The following is a 25032-nucleotide window of genomic DNA, read 5'->3' on the forward strand; positions in this document are numbered from 1 at the left end:
CCAAACCTTGCATCACTCTGCTGTCATGCCAGGCCTGTGCTTCTATAAACTGCATCATTAATCTGGAGTCTGAAATACTTCAGTCTACACAGTGCAATTACTGTTGTGCCTTTATACATCAAAATTATTAACAGTAGACATTATACTGCATAATTACACAAGGTGAAGTGTAACTCAGACAAATTAAGGTCATAGCCATCTGGTCATTAGACAATTGCTGTTGCAGCCGGACAAGCTAAAACAAAACTCCTAGCAAACTGGAGCAAGTCCAAATAACAGACAACAAGTCCTAAGGCCTATGTTAGCTTAACACAAAGTTCGTGGCCTGTTATTAGTGGTGAAAATACAGTATTTACTGGGATACAGGGATACAATAGGCAGCACTTTGTTCTGTGTTCAGTTTTGGCCCCTACTGTGTTCAGTTTTGGTACCCACTACAAAGAAGAGAAGTGGACACGCTGGAGAGGGTCCAGAGGAGGGCCACCAGGATGATCAAAGGACTGGGAAGCCTGCCATATGAGGAAAGGCTGAGAGAATTGGGTTTGTTCAGCCTTGAAAAAAGAAGGCTTAAGAGTGATCTCATCACCATGTTCCAGTACTTAAAGGGTGGCTACAGAGAAGACAGAGAATACCTTTTTACAAGGAGTCACATGGAAAAGACCAGGGTTAATGGGTGCAAGTTACTCCTGAGGAGATTCTGATTGGACTCAAGAGGAAAATTTTTCATGAGAGCAATCAACCATTGGAATAATCTGCCTGGGAAGAGGTGGATTCCCCAACATTGGACACTTCTAAGATTCAGCTAGATGGGGTGCTGGGCCACCTTGTCTAGATGGAGCTTTTGTTTAGACAGAGCTTTTGTCAAGAATGGTTGGACTAGATGATTCTTGAGGTCCCTTCCAACCTGATATTCGATGATTCTATGAAACTTTGTTTTGTTATGTGACTTCTAATATGGCAGTGCTTTTGGGGGGGATTCCCTTCTGTTCAGTCAATACCATGACTGCAGGTTCCAGTTTTATCTAATCTAACTTTGAACCAGCATCCACAATCTTACTAGTAACGCAGCCCTTCAACAAGCTCAGTGCCAATTAAAAGAGTGTTACACTCAGCTTCTCATGGGTCCATTCTGAGTTCTGTGGTTTCATGGCTGCTTTTTTATCAATCAGTACACAAGTTACTTGAATTAATTAAATTCTTCATTTTCTGACTGTGCAACTCTTCCCATCTATTAATATACTTACCATCAAGCTACCTTTTGTTGAAATTGGCTGTTATTTATATAAATTGAAAGTGAACACTGAGTCCGACAGAGCACTGAGGCAGAATTACCCACAATTTTTTTCTTAGTGAGCATATAAAAAACACCAAAGGCATTCACAGACACTGAAATTGGGGTTTGGAAGGATAGAAGATAGAATAAACAATATTTTTTATTCATGGACAAAACTCAAAATGAGAAAGAACAGAAATAAAAGTAAATTCCCCCATTCTTTCAGGCATGTGTCCTCCTAGTCTAGCAATCTTTTAGTGGTTTCTGAGTTGGAACAACTCTGCAGAGTCCCTTCTGCTCCCAAGCCAAGTCCTTCTTGCCATCACCTCTGAGGTTTTGCAGGATGTTTGTGCTTTGGAAGGGAATAATCTCCGTTCCCTCTAGAAATTAAAACCAAATACAGCCTAGCAGGCAGGATAAGGCTAACACATTGCCTTAAACCTCTCATACTTCTGAGAACCTGGGAAGTAAGCTGAGCTTATCCTTTTAACTTTATGCACTTTAAGGCACATATAAAAATTACTTGACCTCATTTCTCTATTAAATGGGGATTGCCATCTACAAAGCGTAAATTCTTCCCATTCACTCCTGGGCAGCAGGGAGGGCAATCGGACTCCTACCACAGATGCATTGCATAGGTGTGTGTAGTAAGGAAAGATGAATCAGGGCTTTTACTCCTCATATGTTTTCATTTTATTCTGCTTTGATTAATTTGTGGTGCTAAAGATTTGAGCTCCTTTTCTCTTTATTTTTGTATAAATTATCTCAGGAGCAGAATTCAGTTTTATTCAACGTCCTGTTGATTAAAAAAAAAAAAAAAAGTTGAGATTAAAGCTTATTACAACAAAGTTCAGATACTTGGCAAAACTGAACCAGTTCTAAACAGTGCAAGTTAGCAGTGGCTGGTTTTTAAAACTGTAATTTGCTCCAGTATGATTCAGCATGATCAGCAAGGTCTATTTTTTCTTCGGCTAGAGAGTAACCTTCTCAGAAAACTTGTGAGACAAGTAACACTAGTTGACAGCATGTTGAGTAGAAAGGTTGGAATTGGGATGTTGATGTTGTGAGGGAGACATCTTTTTTTTATAGGTTGCCTTTTGTGTCTTCAAAGTATACAAGCAAATGATAGGAATATTTGTAAAGATCATTATCCTGTCCCTGTACCATGATGAGATGGATTTGAATGTGCTAGCAATTACCAATACAAAGCTCTCTTTAATCCAGTAGATAAAGCGAAGTCCCCAGGGGTTGATCCCAAGCAGCTGGCTGCAGAGCTCCAAAAGGTTTCTCTACAGCAGTCGCCTCTGGTTGCTTCCTCAGGAGTGGAAAAGGGATCTCATGTTCATTCTGGAACCACTTCTGCCACCTCCAGCGCTGTTCCCAGCCCTGGTCAGCCTGGTTCTCCCTCAGTGAGCAAAAAGCGTCACAGCAGCAAGGTAAGAATCTTCTCAGTTATGAGGCAATAACATGTCGATGACAAGAAGAAACTGCCTATTTATCTTCTTTAGTGTAGCAAGAAATCACAGCACATATTGATGAATTCATTTCCATGACAGTGATAAGTATTTCCGTTAACATGTAGAGTTTGGACACAAGGAAAGGAGATTATGCAATTTATCCAAGGTCATAGAAGATTGGACCCCCTCTGAAAACAGATTTCTCAAACTTAATATTATTGTTTTTAAGCAAAATAATTGGCCTTTTCATTCTTCATTGCTGTTGCTTTTTAAGTGCATCCTACATGATGGTGAGGTACTAGTTGCACAGAAGAAGCCGATATTACTAAAACCATAATTTCCCTCTCTGTTCTAAGCTACTGTTTGAAGTGTTACAAGCTATGAATAATCCTAGCAATATTAGGCATTTCTCTGATAGCCAGGGAAAAAATGAAAAATAAATTTACCATCAAAATGTGTTTTGTCACTATTTAATTCCTGTGAATTTGTTAAGCATGATTTCTCATTTTCTTTGCCACATCCTGTCCATTTCTCAGCTGAACTTTCTCCTTGTGCACCCACCTGCACACCTGGAAAGGGCAGAGTGGGAATTTAGTAACATTTTTTCACAGTTGAAACTGAAAACTAGATCATAAAGTCATCTGTCACATTTTTGCATTTTTTTGTCAAAAAATTTAACACCTGAACTGAAAATCAGTCCTGTGAAAACTGCATTTAGTTAAGCAATTTGCAAGATAGCTAAAGCTGATTGCTATCCTGAACACTCAGCTTCTCACTGTCTTACTATTGGAAGCAAAGCTTCACATTGCAAACAAGGTGCTTTCTAGATATTCATTTCTCTGTTTCTTTATTCCTTCTTGGGACTGTCAGGTTCCTACTGCATTAGTGTTATGTTTGTATTTTTGTGCTGTTGAAGCTATGACTGTGATTTGAACTCCAAATGCATTAGGTACTGTACAAACAAAAACCAGCAAATGGTGTCTGCTCATCTCATGTAGCTCTTTGACACACTTACATAACTTTCTTGTGAGAGGAAATGCAAAAATTTCTTTCATCCAGCAATATAGCACAAACTATAAATGTATTTATTGACCAGGATTTTTTGGATAGTAATTCTGTCTTGCCACAATTTCCATAGACTTTTTATGAACTAATTCAGGTCTATGATTCACAAGTTAAATCCGTATGTCAAGATTTACTGCACCTGACTTCAGGTATCTGGCTGAATTGCCTAATCAACACGTTAATAGTTGGTTTCATTACACCTTACTCTGGATATTGTAAACATCTACCTATGAACTAGTTTGTCATGTGATTTGTGTTTACCAGCGAGAATAATACACTTCTGAAGTGCAATTCATGAGACTGGATGAAACCTGCTGTTGAAGTCCATGCACTGCATGGAGAGGAGGGGGCAGGACTCAGTGCAGATGTCACTATCTACACTGAAACCCCTTTCATTTGATTAGATGAATCTCACTCCTAAATTGGCTGCATAGTATATGGAGATCCACAAATCCCTGATGTGCATTGTGTCCTAGAGAGGTGCCTCTCTCGGTCCACATGAGAAGAAGACTGGGTTCCCAGCTTTGGCACTGTAGCGGGTCACCTCAAGTTAGATGCATAAATTTCATTTCCTGCTTCACAGAAGATTTAGTAATCTTTTATGAAAATTCAGCTGGAGGCTTATGAAGATGAAACAAAAAATTATTAAAACTAATGCCTTTATGTAGGGGATGCAAAAGTCAAAACTAATCAGGTAAATATTAAAACATTCTTTGCCTATTTCTGAAAATCACATTGAGATGCATTTCTTTCATAACAACCGTAGCTGATGTTGACTCGTATAGTTTCTGTTCATTGACTGCAGGCCAAGTTTATAATGGTGTTGACTCTGTTAGAAAGAGCTACTGCTCATCCTTTCTGGAACGGCTCTTTGCCTTGGGCTGACAGCATTTCTAGGCAGGCTGCGGCCTTGCCAAAGTATCATGACAGAGGAAATATCCAAACCCCAGGTAGTTGGGTTTGCAACTGTTCTTATATATAGCAAGTAAAATCTTTTTTTTCTTTTTATTTTTAAGCTTTTTTGGTATAGAATATACACTCCAGAACTGTTGTAGGAGTTTCTTTGATATTCTGTGGTGCCCATTTTCTCATATTTAATGTTTTGTCCCATTACTTCAGAGAGTGATAGTGTATAGCATCAGAGCCTGGCTTTAACAAGTTTGACATCATGGTAATGGCAGCCTTCCCCAGCAGGTGTGATGGCATTACAAAGCACCGGCTCTTACACAGGATGTGTGAGTGCGTGCAGGGAGTATCAAAAGAAATTAGAATGAAATTAGATTAGCCATCACAGGAGAGATTTAACCTTTGGGAGCTTTGAGCTGCTTATATCCTGTGCAGAGCTGTTTCTTTTGTAATGTAAATGCGTGATCATTCTACGGTGCAGATTACATCAAGGATATAAAGGCCCAATAGAAACATTTAATTGTCTTTGGATCTTGAAGAATAGGTTGTTTCTCTAAATCCTCAGATCTGTTAGCTCCTAGAGAAGTCAGCAGTGAAATGCTTTTCCTTCTTTTCAAACTAATCCTCACGGAGGCCCTGATAAAGAAAGATACTTTTAGATGCAAATGCATCTCTGCCTTTCAATCCAGATCCAACTTCAAAGTTGGCCCAGCTCCAAGCTGGAGATTGGATCAGATGACCTTGAGAGATCTCTTTCAGCCTAAATTATTCATATTTCTTTGAAATATTTGGGTAGTTTTTCACGGTCAGTTTTAAATTAGCTGACATCAGAGAGAAAACAAAATGTTTAATATGCTGAATCACAACCTTGTAAATGAAAACAGAGATTTAATGATATAGAAACTTTAAAATGCACATTCATTTTTACAAACAAGTAGATGAAAGCAAAGTAACTGCACAGCTAAAGGAAACTTCACTTTACCCAGCTTTGGAAGTCCCCAAACAAATTCAGCAAGCCCAGTCCCCTTTCTCTGAACTCCTTCTACAGTATCACTGCTAATACTTTCTGTATTACGTGATATTTAGGGTGAACAAGCTCATTATTTTTGCTATTCAAACTTCTGAAAAATTAGAGCATTTAGAATATCTGACAATGATTTTGTAACCACAGCACAGCTAATTCCATGTTATTTTGTAGTACTGATTGAGGTCAGAACTATTAAAGTATAATAAAATCCATTCGTAGAGGTAAAGTATGAGAAATGTAAGCCATTTAAGCCCTACTTTGAAAGTTTGCATGATGCTCAGGTAGATTTCTGTCTTTGGCAAAAGGAGTGAAATTCTGTCTTTGAATATTCTTTCAAGGACCAAACAGGTTGTAGGAGTAGTTTGCTATCAGTCTAAAATGTCATTCAAGATTCAGAGCATTTTATAAACTACTGACGACCTATTTTAGCTGTTAGAGGGATTACACTTCTTTAAGAGCTTTGTAAGGTATCAAGAAAAGCTGATCTAAAAATTTTCTACCAAAATTATTTTTGAGAGGCATATGCATTTCCAGAAAAATCAACATTTTTTTTTCCGAAAAAGTTTTTGTTCATAAAGAAACACATCTAGAAAGTAAGGTAAAGCATGTAAAACCACCAAAAATAAGATAACAGAAGGCAGTAAATATAACTATAAAACAGGCATGTTTGGGCTGGTTTTCTCCCTTGTTTTTTGTTGTGCTAGTGTTTGGCTGGGATTTTTCTGGTTAGTTGTGGTCTGCAGATCTGAGTGAGGGGATGTTTCTTCATCGCAAACCTGAATAGGGTAGTGCATCACTTTAACTTCATGCTCTGGTGTGGGAGACAAGCTAAAACAATTCATATCCAACATCCTGAGAAAATCTCTAAGGGTTTTTTGGAGGCTAGGGCAGCACAAAATAGGCAGATGGGGTTTACTCTTCTCAGAAAGTGAAAGAAATCCTAATTACACAGAATAATATGTCAGGCTGCTGGTCACATCTGGAAAAATAGGAAAAGATGACTTCCAGGTCAGTCTTCAGAGAACAATAAGTTTGTCCTTGTTTGCATCCTTTGTTTTCTGCTGCATCAACCAAGGAAGCAGATGTGGAGAGAATGCAAAAATATTCAAATCCTGTTACTGAACCAGAGAGGGCTTTCTTGCTTGACTGATGGCTTGCAGTTTAGAAGTAGGTCCAGGGTGGCTCAAGGGCACTACAGTTTAACAGAACAGCCTATTTTTGAGACTCCAGGATTTGAAGCCAATGGTGATATTATTTTCCATCTACTAACAGGAGGGAAGTAAGGGGGGAAAAAAGACACTGAGGATTTTATTGTTTTTGTCAGCAACTTAAAGAAGGTCAGTGATAGAGAATAGAGAGGAACAGGCAAGATTATACAGCGTCGTGAAAGGGAGGACAGAAAATTAAAATTCCATGTCATGGAAAGTGTGTGGAGGAATTTGAAGATTAAATGGTGTAGCTGAATTGATTATCAGAAAACACAGAATAAAGAAAAAAATATTATTGGAGATGGCTTGCAATTGTGAAATCCACACACGTCACTCAGTTTTCATACCGTTCTTTCCATTCCTTCTCCCCACTTTCATTTTAACTCAATTTAAACTAGTGTAACCTCCGCCTTTCAATAGAAATATGCCCGTGTTGTGCTTGACATGGTATTTGGTTTCTCTTTGCAACATTCACTTTTGTTAGACAAGGTTAATGCTGTATGTCTTGTTCTCCCCGCACCTCCCTGTGTGACCAGTCTGCCCAGACTGTAAAGACTTTGGTGTTCGAGTTGTCTGATTCTGCGCTTGCGTGAAGCTGGATTAAAATGGCTGGGCTGGACTCTTAAGTGCTGATGAAATACCGTAACTATTAGTTTTGAGCATACATATTGGAAACAATTAAATGGTTTTTAAAAATATGTGGCAATAGAGCAATATAAACAACACCTGTTGAAAAAGTGAACTTTGAAAATCTATTATTTCCAATATGCATATAAGTATATTTGTGAGTGTGTACCTATGCACTTATTTATGTATTTTAATCTGCAGCCCACTGAAACTACAAAATCTGCTTCCCATCCAATCACTGGAGAAATTCAGGTAAATACAGAGTTTTTGCTGTGTTGTAAATACGTAGTTGTTGCTATTCGCTGCATTTTTCTGATGAATAAGTTTGCAGAAAACCACCTCTCCGTTAACTGATTTCTCATTCAACTGCAACCCCTTGAAATGTCATTAATGTATGTCAGTGCTAGATTTTCAATTCTGTCTTTAATGTTAGCTCGTGAAACTCAAACAACACAGGAAATGCTGCTGTTCCTGAAAGGGCTAAAAACGTAGTTGAAATCATTCTAATCTTTAATCTTTGAGCACTTATTGTGGCTTACTTCAGAAATTCCCAGAATCTCTAAATTTAAGCAAAGACTGCTGTGGGTTTCTCATAGTGCAGTGGATTCATTTCCATGTGATGCCAACCAAGATTGTGGTTCTCTCTTATGTAAACTGACTTTACTCTAGTTTTTTAAAACAGTGGAACTGGGAGCAGCAAAATAAATGAAGCCCTGTTTCCTGTAGATTGCTGTCTTTCGTTTTCTCAATTCATCCCTCTCTCCTGTACTAGTACTAAGGGTCTTTCCGTAGTATTATAACTTCCTTCCTGATCTTGGGCTCCAGGTAGTCAGAATTTGTGTAATTCCTACTCAATAAGCTGGCTATTGCTCAGAATAATATCAAGGGTTCATATTTAATCTACTTTTTGCTGACTGGAATAGATAAATTCCTTTTTTTTTTTTTTTTTTTTTTTAACCAGTACTGGCAGACTTTGAAAGCAAAATTTGTTTCAAGATCCAGCATACTCATTCTAGTCAGGAGAGAGAGGCAGAAACTTCTAAAATGTGTTTATTTCCAACCAAAGTAAATGTCTAAAACTCATTTTAGTCAAAGGATTTTGGAGAGGTATTGAATCAATTAAGAAGTAAAAATAACAAATAATTTTACTGTGTTTTAATGCATTCTGTAGCTTCAAATCAACTATGACAAACACCTTGGCAACCTTATCATCCACATCCTTCAGGCAAGAAACCTTGCGCCCAGAGACAACAATGGCTATTCTGACCCCTTCGTTAAAGTTTATCTTCTTCCAGGGAGAGGGTAAGTGGAGGAGAAATCTTAATCTGAACTTTCTTTTAACTTGGGTTTGTAACTTGTCCCTAACAAACAGAACTGAGAGTTACTGCTATAGAAAATCCAGGTACAGCACAAGGAAAAATGGTGGATTTTTAATAGAGCCAGATCCTATTCCCAGGAGGATGTGCATCCTTTGCTAATGACCTCTAGACTTCACGATCATTCCTGTAGAATTTTTTTTTATGTTGCCATTTAAAAATTCTAATATATGCAAAAATATGTATTAAAAGAACAACAAACTCTACTGAAATGTCCTAAATATATGTACTACTTTCTGTAGCTGCATGTTAAGGTTAAAATGGAATTGTTGCTTCAGCTCAAGACAATCTGAATTTGGGACAGATTTGCAAACATGCAGACTTACAGTATCTGAGATAAATTAAAGCTTGCAGTATAATATCAAAGATGAGAAATACTTTAGAGAAAACATTCATTCCATGTGATTTTTTTATGGCTTTTTTCTTTAAGAGCTAAAATGTGGGTTTAGAAATTCTGGTAATTTTGTATCTAATGACTATACAAATCATTAATCACTTTTTCACAGAGCATTGCTTTTTTAGACTCTGTAATTACAAATAAGTCATTAATGTTTCCTTTAAAAGATATGTTTCTGTATCAGCAATATGATAACTCTTTTTTGTGCCCTAAAGATGCAGAATGTCATAGGTATGCATAAGTGTACATGGTTATAATAATCCTGCTGACATCCCTGACAATATCTAGAGCTGAGCTGATGGATCAGAGCTTAGATTGCAAAGACAAAGTCCTGCAAACTTCTCTGCTTGTGTAATCACACTCATACTAAAAGACTCTTAGGCTAGCAGCATGCAACTAAAATTCCATATTTCTGTTCTATTCAAAGTAACAGGAAAGTGGATGCTCAACTCACAGGTCAGCATTTGGCATATGGGCAAGCACAGCTAAAAGCACAGGAATGGTACAACTAAAGGCATGCGTATTCTTTTGTAACTTGCTAATTCCAGCTATACAGCATTCAATATTGTTCAGTGGCAGTGGGCCCAAAACTATTACTGACTATAATGGGAACAGGTCCTAAATCTTGAGGGAGGTTTTAATGCACCTAAGAGTCTTGTAAAATACTTGTCAAATCAATCTTACTGGGAATTTTGGAGGTACGTTCACTGATGTAGAAATAAGACTCTGAACTAGAGAGATGCTCATCCTGCAGAGGTCTAAGCCAGATCTAAGTATAGGTTTAAACTTGCTGCCAAGTTATAAAGAATTTGGATTTTAATTTTGTTTGGTTTCATTATTTTAAAGCATGGCAATGTTACCATTTTGCATATAACTTGGGGTTTTAGGGAATAATGAAAATGAAAAGCTGCTCAAAAGTGCCAAACTGGTTTCTGAAAGCAGAAACCTGAATTGTTACTGAATATCTTTTATTTGTAATTCAGTCCATACTAGACTTCTTATTCTTCCTAATGCCTCTCTTTCCTTTGATTCTGATACTAGAAACTACCTATTATTCACGTTCTTTCATCTCTGTTCTCATTTTCTCTCATACTGCTTCCTCTGTGTTCCTAACTCTATAAACGCTGGGTATGCAGACAAGTCATGGTTGTCCAAAATGCAAGGTAGAGTGTACTCTCTTTCATTTTTGTATGCATGCATGGTATGATAAGCCTGGTCATTGAACTGTAGATTTCTCTTGAGTTTTGATGCCACGTGATTGCAGCATGGTTTTGCTGTTCATTCTCTAATAATCCCATTTCCAGGTCAGAAGGAACTGGAAATCAGTAATTGATGCTCCGCAATGCAGTAATATTCTAGGGCCAAATTCTGATTGCAAACAAAATTTATTTTAAAGTCTGGAAGAATTTAGTTCAGAGATATCTAAAGATTCATTCTCATTCACTGAAATTTGCAAAATAATTAACTGCAAACTAGTATCAAGATTTTGAATGGTGTTACTGCCAAGAGAAATAAGCACTCTTTCGAAATGAAATGGAACATTTTTCTCTCTACACCTTGCACAGTGTACAGACATTAAAGCCAGGCATAATTCTAGATAATAAGGCCATTACACACTCCAGAATAATTAGAGGGGAGCACTGCACAGTAGAAGTGAGTTTATAGAGTGAAACTGCTGATGCCGAAGACCCAACATTGACATACATGTGTCAGTAAAACACATGCGTCTTTCACGTAACGTTAATTCAGATATGCTCCAATCTGGTTCCATGCATGGTACACCATTAGTGACTAGCTGATTAAATGAGCCCCTGGAGTGCCTCTTCTGAGTTAATCTCATATGAAAGGAATCTAGTTCATTAGCTCTGAGACCATGCCTCAGTGTGAACCAAAACACAATTCAATCAGAAGTCAGAAGGGGGAATCAGCAGAACAGCACACTACCACAAATTAATGTGGAGGAAATGTAAGAGAGTTTAATAGGACAGATACAGGTCATTCTGTGCCATTTGGCCTTCGTGCTGGATAACAGTCCTGGAGACATTTAATTTAGTACGTAGATAGAGCTCATAAGTCCTTTAATGTATGGGAGGTTTGAGCAGAAGACAAAGGACAGTTAACTTGCAGCGTGGCAAAAAGGGGTTCTTTACCTTATATTTTGTTGGGTTTTCAAAGTATTAAAAGCTCCTCATATTCTCCTACCCAGCTTTTTTGAGATGTCCATTAAAATTTATATTAAATTAAAATTGGAATGGAAGCCAATCTGACATCAAAGCTCACAGAGCTAGATGAATCCATATTCTGTTAAATATTAGCGTACTGTTTTCTCCGTACTCAGGAAATGCAAGCACAATAGAAAGCACTACCGATTCTTTTTAAAAACAGATTATGCAGCCAAACTTTTTACTCTTGGCTATTGATAAAAACAATCATGAGCTTGCTGCACTTTGATGTTTGCCATACAGTTAGAGTTATAGGCAGAGAATAGGATCAATAAGAAATTAGTGTTTCTATCATTAACAGGGTATCAGTTACCCCATGGCATTCATTAAATGTTCTTGTGAGATGGGAGTCCTGTAATTAGAGACTGTAACCTATAAATATAATGGATTCATGTTACTTTAAAGTGCTAATAGGAGGATGGTCTTGGAAAAGAAATCAATGCATTATTACTTCAATTTATAATCAGAGCCCAACACCTACAATGCGAGAACAAAGCATATGTGCATGTGCTGACTGATGCTTTATGTTGAAACAGTTGTAGGCAGAGCTAGCTGGCTGAAGAGTCGGAAGAAGATGTTTTAAAAGACCACATCAGGAAAGCACACTAATGAAAAAACCCAAAGGCTGTCATTGTCCTGTTGTAACCCTGAGTTGTTGCAGAAATGAGGGATGCAGTTCTTTTTCTGGTGGTTTTTTTTTTTGTTTTGTTTGTTTGTTTGTGGGTGGTTTTTTTGCATTAAAATTGAAAGAAGCAAAAGATCACTAATGTAATGTTTCCTTCCTTTGTTCAAATTCAGTGCTGAGTACAAGCGGAGAACTAAGTACATACAGAAAAGCTTGAATCCTGAGTGGAATCAGACAGTGATTTATAAAAATATCTCCGTGGAGCAGGTGCGTGACTGGTAGTACTGTTCAGTGCAATCTGCTGCTTGATTATTTGTGTGGTCTGCAGTGCTTACTGTGAAGGGAGCAGTGCTACTGGCAATTCTGTGAACCCCTGTAAAATCTTGCCAAATGTAGGGGAAATTTGGAACTATTTCCTTGCCTCTGATAGAGCTTACTATATCAATACTCATTTCTTGTCCCTTCTACTCATAAAAATGGTAATTTGTGGGGATTACACTCATAAGCATGTCATAAGTACAGATGTGGCAATTTAAAAAATGATAATGGAATACAGGAGGGAATAAATTAAGACATAAGTTTCTGAAGTAGATGCAGAAATCACTGTCACTCTTTGTTCCAAAAGCCACGCAAGCTCACAAAAACCACAGGTCCTACCTTTTTCTTATTCAAAAATAATTATAAAATGTAGAGATACATTTTTAGATTTAGCAGCAATGTACAGCAATGGGCTTGAAATATGAAGCACCTGAAAAAATCAGAAGATATTTAATTTCCTTGTTATAGAAAGGTTTAACTCACATCTGGGAAAGTGGTCTGTGGAAGTCTTATCTGGTTCTTGGTTCCTGTCTCTAAGTGACGTACAGAATGAAGCAATTGACTCCTTTTTGTCCATCTCCCCTTTTAAGGGACTTTTTACCATTTGAAAAAGGCAAAATGAGCAAAATTATGATCAGTTCATTTTTTTAAATTATGAAGTATATTTTGTAGAATAATGGATCTATACACAGTCCTAAATCTTTTTGCCTTTCTTAGTGTTTTGCTCATGATACTTTTGACTTCATTTTTCAAGGCCACCTAATCTTTCAGTACTTCTTTAAAAAGCCCAGAATAATCAGACTTTTTAGTGATTAGATTTCCCAATGCTTTTAATATACTTCTCCAACACGACAGCAAGACCTCAATATTATTGTCCAAACTTAAAATTTGGTTATTCATTCTTCTTGTTCATTGAGAGGAACATAGATTAAAGTACTCATTTTTGCATGGAGCAAAACCCTTCCCACAGAGGGGCTTACATGGTTGCTCATGTAATCCACACATCTACACATCAGGCAGTAGCTCAGATTTACTTCAGAGGTACCATGTTGTATGTAATGATTATGGTTTGGTGGGTTTTGCATCCTGTTTCCATAGGCTTGCATAAATGGTAACTCACTGACAGTGCAAACATCAGGAAAAAAACCCAACTGTGATGTTTGCAAACTCTAGGTCTTATGGGTTTTGTGAAAAGGTTTGGTAAGTCTTAGCAATATTTCCATACCGAGCTTTGCATTTAAGAAAGGCTCTTCAGTTTACTTAATTTGCTTTCAGCTTCTGCTGTGACATTTCACAGTGTAATTAAGAGTGCTTGGGTGTTGGACATTCAATGGCTTTTTGGTGATTTTAAATTGGATAATGAACTTAGTCTATGATTTCTTGGGCAGAGATTTTTTACGACAGAAAATCTCCTAATATCTTTGGTGTCATTTTTTTGACCATTATTTGATGAAATTTGCCTTTAGGTTACATATTGAATTCTTTGAGCCTTTGCTTTCTATTTGCAAATCTCCTCCTTCTCCCCTTCTCTGAGACTGTTATGCAGTGCTTATAAGTGTGTAAGCTTTGTATGAGCATCACACATGTTGTATATTTTGTCCTCTTGTCACACAGAAGTGGGTACAGGGCGTAGTGTTTCCTTCCGCAGTTTTCCATGGCTTCTATCTGGTAACATACCAATGTGAGTGATTCTTCTCCCATAAAATTCAGTGCCTTGACTTAGAGAATATACAGTAAAGCATGCTTCTAAATCACCAAATAATTCTATGATGATAATAAGTGCCCTCTACAGTTTGAAGAACTATTACCATGAAAGAGCATATTGTTTGCACTCGTAACCATCACAAATGGATATTTCAAAATAATTAGGAATATGAAGAGAAGCACAGGACAATAATTGTGATAGACTGAAAAAGAGTGTTCTGATCACCAAACAAGCAAAACTGCATCATACACTAAGCTATGCAGAGTTAGCAGTCATACCCGAACATAAATTAATGAATCTTTATAAATACTATTTTTCCAAAGAAGCATTTCCTTTCCCTCCATCAAAGCACGGGTTGCTTGCTGACAGCGAATAAGTATTATTAAATATTTCCTAATATAGTCCTTTTAACGTCACTGTCTAGACTTTAGCTGGTTGTACAATTTTTCATTTTCCTTTTTTCTTTCATAACCTAGCTGAAATTAAAGTGAAAATAATTATAGGAAATAGATCACTCTTTGAAATGAAACAGACTTTTTCAAGGTCAGAATGATTAGTTTTATCACATAGCAAGTTCTACTTTGACAGTTGGAGAAAAAATAAATTAAATGGAATATTTAGTAATTTAAGTTTTTTGTTAAGTAATAAAGTGGAGATAATTACAGTTTGAGAGGAAAGCCTAGTACACACACTACAAATATTGTATCATAATTGCTAACTCAAGTCAAATACCTATTCAGAGCATGAAAGAAAGCATTAGAATGATTTAAAGGAGAAGATGGTAAAAGATGTAAGTTCTGTTGCTGGTTAGGCCGTTGGTATAACGTAGGACCACAATATAAGGTGTGGCTTTGTTTGCCTCAATTTCTTACCTGTCAGAAAGCAGAGAAAAGTATTTCATTAAGCAATGGATATAATTCATTAAAGCAAATAGCTTTTGCTATAGCTCATGTCCTTAAATTGAAGGTAATATCTTTAAAAAGAGTAATATTTTCAAAATCCTTGAGTGATGTAGAAATCTATGTCTTCTTTCCAAAAGTAAGAAAAGCTTCCTTATGAATCAGCAAGTTGTTGGTACTCAAATCTTACTTAATATCTTGGACAAGAAAAAATAAGTTTCTAAGTGACCTAGCAAAAGTTTTTTGTTCTCCCACGTACTGAAATACAGCAATATAGAGAAGAGTACAATAAAATATTCAATATGAATGTAAACACAAATAAGTATAATACATGATCTAATACAACACTTTCATTTCCACTCATCAAATGTCCTGACTGAGACTGCAATCTTTTATATTATTTCTGAAGTAATTATAGGAATTTACTTTCAGCATAGGAGAAAAACAAACTGCATTAAAATTATATCTTTCCTCAAGTCATGAGGTGTATGAGATTTTCAAGGAATATATATTAAATATTTCAAGTAATGCATATTTAGTTATACAGACCCTCATTATCTGTAACAACACCCAGTGATCTCCAGACATTTAAAACAAGAAACAGACACTTTTGTATGTGTGGTGTTGGTTATGCCTTCCATAAGATAAAATATTATTCATATTGGCTGTTTCTGCATCTTCCTTCATTTTCTTTAAATGATGGTTGTCCACAGCAGCCTAAAGCTAACTGGCATTTACATAGGCAATATACTTTTTGGTGGGCTTTTATTTTTTAATTATTTTTAATTTTAAGTTTTCCACAAGGCGAAGCCTGAAATTAGTTGCAGCTTAGTAACATTTTTTTTTCATAATAGGCTTGGAACTCAGATAAGGATCACAACATATGTAAAATGCTTTCCTTCTTTTAGGGGCACTTTCTCATTTTCCCATTGATACATTTCAGTATTGCTGTCGGTTAAATTCCTGATGGAGATCTGAGCTTCTGGCTGCATGATCTAAAACTGGATGATGTTAGGCAGAACCCTATGTCGCTGTGATGGTATAATGGCTGCTTTTGAAATCACTAGCCATTGAGTGTTCTTTGCCTTCAATACTGGTACATAAATATATCTTCAGAAAAGCAAATTTTCCTCCTCTTTGAAACTCATTTCATGCAATCTGCCTAATAAAGCTCTTTTGACGGTTTTTCATTGTCATAATATTTTATAAAAGCTTTATTAAACTAAGAGGCTTAAAATGGGTATCTCGAAATGTAGAGGACTGCAAGTTTTCAGCACAGTTTTATTATCATACTAATGCAAAGAAGCTAGCAAAGTAGGGTTGCAGTTACTTGAAAATCTTCTCTATTTTCCCCATTCCACCAAAAAACCTTCAAATCTTCAGGGTTTTTTTCCTTTCCTGGATCTATACATCCTTATCTGTCCTTGCACAAGCATCCCTTGAAACAAGAAGACATGTCCTCCCAAAAGAGCAACAATTGAGACAATAAATTTCTAGAAATCATTTATGCTATTCCTTTTTTAAAGGGAAAACTACATAAGCTTAGTATAACATCTAGCAGGAAATTATATCATGCAGGAAGCCAAAAGCAGCATGGACCAGTGGCTGTTCAACTCATTTTTTCAGGTTATTTTTCATGTTGCATTTTTGATGCTGTCTTGAACACCAAAGCAAAGGAATTTTATTCAGTCAAGGAAATCAGCTTTACAAATATTCTGTAAGGGATGTTCAAAAGAGAAACTTTTCATTCAACTTTTTCATTAATCTTTCTTTGGTTTATTCCTACACAGTTAGGCAACGTTCTTCTTAAACATTCTTTTTAAAAAAATTTCTGCAAAAATTAAAGAATTGCTCTGAAATATTTATTTTTATTTTAATCTTAGGTTTCGAGTCATGTTGTTGCCTGCTTCTTCATTGTTGATGCTAAAAATAGTACAATTCCCCTTTATGCGGGTTTTCAGGATATGTTGATTTAAACTTTATTTTTGATGACACTGGCTCACTTCATAGTTGCTCATTTTTCTAAAGTTAGCTGGGCTGGGAGCAGAAGATATTCAGAATACGTAATAATGCGATGAAATTATCATTTAAAGGAAATTTAAAGTTATTAAGAACTGTCTGAATCTGTGTTGCATTAAACCAAGGGGCAGTGGAGGTAAATAGCAAACAGTGCTTTTCTTGAAAGTATATATAATATGTACAGAACGTGATACAGCTTATGATTTTGAACAATGACTTGATCCTTTGTTGCCCCTATGTCCCAAGCAGCCAATTAATAGTCAGAGCAGTGAGTGACACATTGCTCCTGTTAGGATGATGATCTCAATTATCACATAAGATTTCTGGTTCTGACCTCTTTTGTTCAAGTATGTGAACAGTCCTTTTTCCCTCAGTAGCGCTCAGAAGTGTCCAACAAATTCTTCACTTACAACTTCTCAGCCTGACTTTGCAGACATCCCATACCCCCAGAATTTTGTTCTTCTTTCTTTCAAACCACATGAATTTATTGGTGCCACTCCAGCCACCTGCTGGCCTTTTGCCCCGGCATACAACATGGCTAATCATTCCTCTTCCCACCTGTCCCCACAGACGGATGGAATGACAGTCAGGTCAATCTTTCCAGTAAGGTCAACTACTTTGGTCAACAACTTCTCTGGTTTATGCTATCTTGTCATATAAAAAGACTTACTGGTTTCTTACTGTAGCCTGTAGGAAGAGTGCCTGACGCAGCTATCATGCTTAACGAGATCTGCAGATAATGGGTTTTGATGGCTGTCATTAATACCTAAGAGTGCAATTTTTCCTGTGTGTCTGGATCGCTTGCAGAGTCCCATTGACTGCACTTAATTGGGGGGGTATTAAAACCTGGTCTTCACAGATGAGATTGTGTAAATAGAGTGTTTTAAATAATACATTTGAAATTCACACTCAACTGCACTTTAGGCAAATATTTGAGTTCAGACATCTCAGATCTGACGATGAGAAAAGCTGCAAAAATACAAAAATGGGGCTTTAAAAATCAGTTTGGGTCTTGTAGTGGACACACATTCTGTCAAAAACAACTTGTGGAAATTCCTAAAATAGGGCCAAGCACAAGCCCATTTGTCTTGATAACAAATAATAGCCTCAAATTATTTTTCTGAGGTCAAGGTTGATGGGAGGACAAAAGCTGCCTAGCTGTCGCTATGAAAAAGGGTACCAGGAGGAGATATTGAATAGAAACCACCATAAAGACTTGATCTGAAGTTTATGATGGCAATGGGGTTAATTATCCTTTGACTTAAATTGCAGCTGAAAAAGAAAACACTGGAAGTGACTGTCTGGGATTATGATCGATTTTCCTCAAATGACTTCCTTGGTGAAGTGAGTATCTTATTTCCTCCTCTCTAACCCTGTCTAGTTAGAAAGCTGATTAACGGCATGCTGGTATTTGGAGACTGTTCACTTCGAAGACATGGTACATATGTTAAGTAAAACCTTTCTTACATCACAGTTTTACTGCTGACTTCATAACAGATGACCAGGATTTCTTTCATTTACATATGAAAGATGCCTTCCTTTTATCTCAATAAACTGTGGGAAAGTTCATTTAGGACTAAACACAATGTTACTTCACTGAAAATTAAGATTTTTTTTTTTTTGAGCATGAGATAGTAACAGCCTTCGCAGTGACTGAATGGGGAATTCTTGTTATGACTGATAAGCTGTCTGCCTTGACTCTAACATAACATGGGAAGGCTGAGGAGGCATCAGTCTTTGTAAATGATTAAAGGATTAAGTTCTTCCATCAAGCCATAATTTAGTACATGCACAAGTATCTGCAAGTGTGAGTAATTTGGTGTTGCTGATCAAGATCTCTTTTTTAACATTACAAAATAGTCATATCAGTACCAAAGTATGACTGAAGGTAAAATCTTGTAACTAATAATAAATGAGATGAGTGATCATGGGAAGAAGTATGCTCTGTCTTTCAAAAGCAAATAAACCAACATATGCACGTATAATACAGAATTACCAGCAATAACTCTGATGTCAAAAAAGTAATTAAAATTTTTATTACAAAAGAGGATTATAATTAGAAACAGAAGCCCAGGAAAATAGATTGCTTATATGCAGAGTAGCTCAGAGTATCTCCGTTCATTCTGCATTTCAATTTTTGCAGAAAAGGCACTCAGTTCAGCTCCAGTTCCCCTTTGTGTAACTACAAAACTGAGCAATCAGTGGCACTATTTGAACAATTACTAAAATAAATATATAGGAAGCAGCTACATGATTACTTATTTCCTGCATACTGCATCAGTATTCTTGTTGAGTTCTGCATGTTTGTCCAAATGCAGGGCTTTACAGAATATTTGCATCATTGTTATTTATGACATTTAGAAAATGGATGCTCCAGCAGCTGCTTCTATAGGAAGATTTAAACTTTTGCCTTCAAATATTTTCAACTTCTAGAGCTATCTTATTTCTTAAATTGTTCTAACCTAAATATTAAAGCAGTTCTTCATGGAAAAGAGGAATGGAAAAGACTATCCAGTGTATTTCAGGAGCAGGATGTCCAGAGGAATCCTGCACCATAACATCAAATATGGAATATTCAAATTGTGCCCTAAGGACTTGGTTGAAGAGGGCCAGCACCACTTGTGTGCCCCAGATGGCGAGTGGCACATCAAGGTTCACATCCATGGAATGTGAACCTCTTCTACAAAGCAGAGCCCCTAGCCTACCTATACTGCCTATTGGCAACAATCCTCAGCCAGGCTGGCCTCCAAATCATCCCCAAAGCCATGACCAAAAACCACATGAGGGAGCATGCTAAATAGTTAATCTGTTCAGATGAAGTGTAGACCTAACCAAACAGACCAAGCCAGGTCATATACAACCTATGAAGCTGAAACAAAAAAGGAAAGAAAAAAGGCTTTCAACCTTCTAGAAAAAATCAGTTGTGAAGAGACTTCCTCATCCCTAAACTTGAAGAGGCTTTCTTTTATTCATAGTCTTGTGATAAACTGACAAAGACATTGTTCCCTGAGGTAATTGCACACTTTATTTTCTAGCACTTCTAAAACTTCCCTACCTGACATTAGTTTTAACCCTCTCACCTTAGAGCCAAATGCAAGGCTATTTTTGTCCTGTCCTTCATTCAATACTCTGTGATGACTCTTTAGTTCTTTACATCTCTCAGCCCTCTCAGCTGCAAGACCATTAAAGGAAGAAGGGTCCTTGTTTGTCCCAATGCTTTTTTTTTAATTTTTAATTTTTAATTTTTAAAAAGAAATTTCACAAAATTCCTGCTAGCAGTGCAGCCAAGTTGCACATTGCCATTGCATCTCCTTTTTTTTCAGTGAAGTTTCGAGGCCTAAATGGCCTATTGAATTCTATTAACTTAGTGAAGTGAAAAGGTATCCTATTCTTTTCTTTTTGTTACAAATTCTGTATGTGTGGATTTTTGAAAAGGATCACGAAGCACCGGTCTCATAGAATCATAGAATCATAGAATTGTTTTTGTTGGAAAAGACCTTTAAGATCATCAAGTCCAACTGTTAACCTAGCACTGCCAAGTCTAACCACTACGAAAAACAAATACCAAATTATTTGCCCCTTTACTAACACTGAAAAAAAGGAGAAAATAATACGGCCTGATACTTGTATTAGGATATGTCTCTACAGAGGCAGAATGACTAGATGTCTTTTCAGTCTAGCTTTCAAGCTAGTGCTCACAAGCCAGCCTTTGAACTATCTAACCGTCTTGGTATGGAGCTAAGTCTAAGCTCACAGTCTTTACTGAGGTCCTGTTGAGAAGACATATTAGTTCAGACGCATCAATATGCTGGGTTTGGGATCACAGCTGGCTTATCAGGTGAGGTCAGAGCATGGGCAGAGTCCTGAATCTGTTAGCATACAGCCTTAAACCCTTCTTACATTTGATTGCAACTTCTGGTAACGCAACTGTAAACTCTTCTGCTGTACGCAATCATTAATAGATCAGATAGAAGCCATGGATTGTACTTTGATTTATTTATAGGTATTGATTGAGTTATCCAGCGTCTCGCAGCTTGACAACACTCCTCGGTGGTACGCTCTGAAGGAACAGAGTGAAAACATTGATCACGGGAAATCTCATTCTGGACAGAGTAGCCAGCAATCTCCAAAACCATCTGTCATCAAGAGCAGAAGTCATGGAATTTTCCCAGACCCATCCAAGGGTAGGAATGACTTGGTATACCAGATATGAAATGTTTTCCCAGATTATGGGAAAACCTTTGTTATGTGGAAGTTCTAATTGTTTGCTATGAAGTTTGTATACACCTTTATTAAAAACCTATTTATCTGTCTGATTAATTCATTGGAGCCAAAGCTTAATTTGTTTTGATCAGTGCCAGCGAGCTTACTGAGTAATTGTGTCCTTAAAACAGCAGTTTACAAGCTCTATGTGCTTTGCATATCTACTATAGATTCTGTGCCCTTTTCATTTTTCTGGTAGCCTTGGCCAAATTCAATACATATTTAGCTTTCTATTTTTCATGTTCCTTAAATATTCTATGACATTTTATCTTCTGGAAATGTTGCATTAATATTTTATAGAATAACAATTATGCTATAATAATGCATATGCATTTCCAGTCAATGATAATGGGCTGTAGCATATCTCAGTTGTATTGGAAATCGGTGGAGCTGATATAGTAGAATTATACTAGTGTTTAGAAAAGCAGAATTGATCTCAGTGTCTCCTGTTCCGATAAATTTCTCTCTACTTTTTTTTTTCTTATACTAAGTAGTCAGTGCCCAGTTGCTCACTTAAAACACGGTGCTTGTCATATCAAAGCAAAAGCCATCCCAAATAGCATCCAGATGAGAGCCTCAGAGTGATAAGACTCTGCTCCATCTCTTATCTCTATTTCTCTGTGTAATGTTTTGCTAGGGATTGGTGTCTATATAAGATCTATATTGAAATTAGAGGTTAGTATAGAAGCTATTGTAAGTTAGGCTATGGTTTTGACCGGAGCATTCATCAGAATAAAACTGCTTGCATTAGTTAAGTATTCAGTACCAGTGTAAGTGATGCTAGTTAGTCTCTACCTACTAGAGAAGTAGAAGTGGAAAGCAAATTAGTCTAGGCTACCCTGTCATTCCACCAGTATGAACCAGCACAGGAGGCGTAATTCACAGGTGATAGAAACCCAGTAGTAATTATTCCCTGGGCCAGGGAACAATGGGGAAGCAGAAAATGGTGCTTCATAAGAGTTTCCTAATCATGATATATCCTGAGACTTTGAATGCCATTGCACAGCTTAATCTTTATTCCTTGCTGTGGAACGCAGCTAGAAAGGCCAGTCAAGAGTAGGAAAATGAAATTGTTTGTTTTTAATAAAAGCAACAGTTATGCATCTTCATTTTCTTAGTAGACATGCAGGTGCCCACCATTGAGAAATCCCACAGCAGTCCAGGGAGCTCCAAATCTTCCTCTGAAGGACATCTACGCTCTCACGGTCCATCTCGCAGCCAAAGCAAAACCAGCGTCACTCAAACTCACCTTGAAGACGCTGGGGCAGCCATCGCCGCTGCTGAAGCAGCTGTCCAACAGCTTCGCCTTCAACCAAGTAAAAGACGCAAATAAATTCCTCAGCATGGCAGCTTAATGTTCATCTGTTGCCTTTTTCCCTGCTGTCCTTCCCTTTTTGGCTATTTTTTTTTTCTGTTCTTGGCACACTGTGCTCACTCTGTTCAATGTCTTTCTTTGTGTGCCTGTGTGTGAATACATATAATTACAATATACTCTTGTATTTAGAAGTCTTTTATTTATTTATTTATTTTAATTTATATAGACTGCAGTGAAACTGGCTGTTTCTCCATCAGTCCCTTCACTCATGGTCCACGATGTTCCATGGTTGTGCATGACTCACAGAGAATTCCATTGTGTGGTGGTGTTTTGATGTCACTAAATAGCTACCACTGAAATAATCAAAACCTGCAGAGGTGCAGCTGCCACCTCTTCAAGTTGCACACAAGTACCGAGAGCACATTAACAATAAGATCTATCTATAAATAGTAATCAGGAAGGACAGTACTATATACACAAAAGAAGATTTAATGTTAAAGAAAAAATTTTTTTAACTACATGGCTGAGATTTCTATTTTGGAAACATGACTGTAAATATCTAATTTTTTTTGAAAGGAAATATAAGGCAGCCTTCTTAATATCTCTGATAAAATCATGTTAGTGATGAGCAGAACAGCAATAGACTAATACATTAAACACATTAAATGCAAAATCATTAAACACACAAAACCATTAACATCAGATTTTAACAATGTTATCAAGTTAGCAAAGTCAAAGGGAGTTGAGAGCTAAGTCAGGTGTCATAGTTCAATTTTTCTAGTAATTTTTTGTGCCATGGATTGATTAAGGGTCAAAATAGATTTCATCTGACAACTTTGAATAGATGAATAAATTAAAACTTTTCCATTCAAAAGGATTGGTTTCCAGAGTATACTTCAGACAGGTATCTGATTGCTAGTTGAGGGTTTAGTTGATGGCAAATTAAAACTCTCTGACTGTGGAATCATTGTGTTTGTCTTCAGGATTTGTTGATATGCCATAAACTTACCATGGTATAATGCAAAAACAGGGGGAAAATGATTTTCCTTGTCTTCACCATCATTAATAAAGAAACAGCCAGTTTTAATACTCTTTAATGCTGTGCATGTGGTGTCTCTTTGGTGTTTGAAAACACTACTTATTTAAATACAGAAAAAAACACTTCTGTTTGCATGAATAACATTTAAGCTGGTTCCATCTGAGGATACATACTCTGGGTTTCCATTTCACCCACACTGCCACAGCAGCACATAAAAGCGGTCAGTCTAATCATGCCAGGAAGCAGCACAGACACAGCATAGCAGGAGTCCTCCCTATTCAAAGAACTCAGTCTGACAATCTGCCTCCACCAGCCAATGACAACAAAGACCAAAGCCAACTAGCCCTCAGGAAAGTGATGTCTGATGGACCAGTCAAGCCTGAAGGAGGTGAGCAGAAAGACATGGTTAAGAAACCAACCACATCCTAAATCCTTCTTGCCATGTCTACTAATTCATTGTGATATTTAATTATTTATTTTACCCCGCCATTAAGTGCTGTAGTGTTAACATGAATCAAGAAGTCTGCTTGATTTTTCCACATCAGTGCATAAATCCATAATGAAAAACTATGCTAAGAAATATTACAAAACAACAAATGTGTGCACTTCCATTCCACTGGAGGACTTATACTTCTGTTGAAAAATGATATAGCTTTGCTCATGTCATTGCCTAATAAAAAGCATGCATCCAAGTTGGTCTGCTTAAGCATGATTGAACATTTCTTGTACTGTGACAAAAAACTAATTGTACATTTTTGTTTCTGGAATTCTAATCGGGACATTAACAATTTCTTTTTCCTCTCCCAACATAGCTGTTATATCAAAAGTCATTAGCATAGATAATTTTTCAAACCACCAGTGGAAAGGAAAGGAATTTTGATCCATGTATAGCTCACTCTCTTGATAACTTTCCTATTAGCTTCTTAAAAAATTATTTTCTACCTGTAGGCACCTGTACATCAAACCTAAATACCACATATCATCAGTTTATCCCCTCATTATAAATAAAGAGCCAGAATCTCAATTGGTTCAAATTGGCACTGTTCTTTTGACTTCTGGAGGATTTTGCTTATTTCCATGGAATCTGAGGGATTATCCCAATAAACTTACAGACTGGACTCCGGATCTTTTCTTGTGCTGTAATTCCTTCCCAAGCTCTCATGATTCATTGAAGGTTTTTCTGTCAACACCATTGCACACCGTGGACAATACAGTCTGGCTGAGAAGGTTGTAGAAGAGAAAGAGGGAATGATACTTCAAACAATATACCCTAAAGGCAACAAGCCATGAA

General features: G+C 36.9%; 1 protein-coding gene across 9 annotated transcripts in view; it reads left to right on the forward strand.

Annotated features, from left to right (window-relative positions):
• Positions 1–25032, forward strand: part of PCLO (piccolo presynaptic cytomatrix protein) — a 382165-nt gene that overhangs the window by 293297 nt on the left and 63836 nt on the right. For 3 of the 9 annotated variants that reach the window (XM_054844924.1, XM_054844950.1, XM_054844985.1), the window contains 9 exons: positions 2498–2709; positions 7765–7815; positions 8735–8865; positions 10473–10499; positions 12357–12450; positions 18397–18468; positions 21128–21308; positions 22506–22703; positions 23947–24129. In XM_054844924.1, coding sequence (XP_054700899.1) covers positions 2498–2709; positions 7765–7815; positions 8735–8865; positions 10473–10499; positions 12357–12450; positions 18397–18468; positions 21128–21308; positions 22506–22703; positions 23947–24129 — 1149 coding nt within the window. Of the gene's footprint in view, positions 1–2497; positions 2710–7764; positions 7816–8734; positions 8866–10472; positions 10500–12356; positions 12451–18396; positions 18469–21127; positions 21309–22505; positions 22704–23946; positions 24130–25032 lie in introns of those variants that run through there. The other 6 variants (XM_054844942.1, XM_054844959.1, XM_054844931.1 and 3 more) reach the window with 6 other exon arrangements.

This window comes from Grus americana, chromosome 1 (genome assembly GCF_028858705.1).
Source record: "Grus americana isolate bGruAme1 chromosome 1, bGruAme1.mat, whole genome shotgun sequence".
Classification (NCBI taxonomy): Eukaryota; Metazoa; Chordata; class Aves; order Gruiformes; family Gruidae; genus Grus; species Grus americana.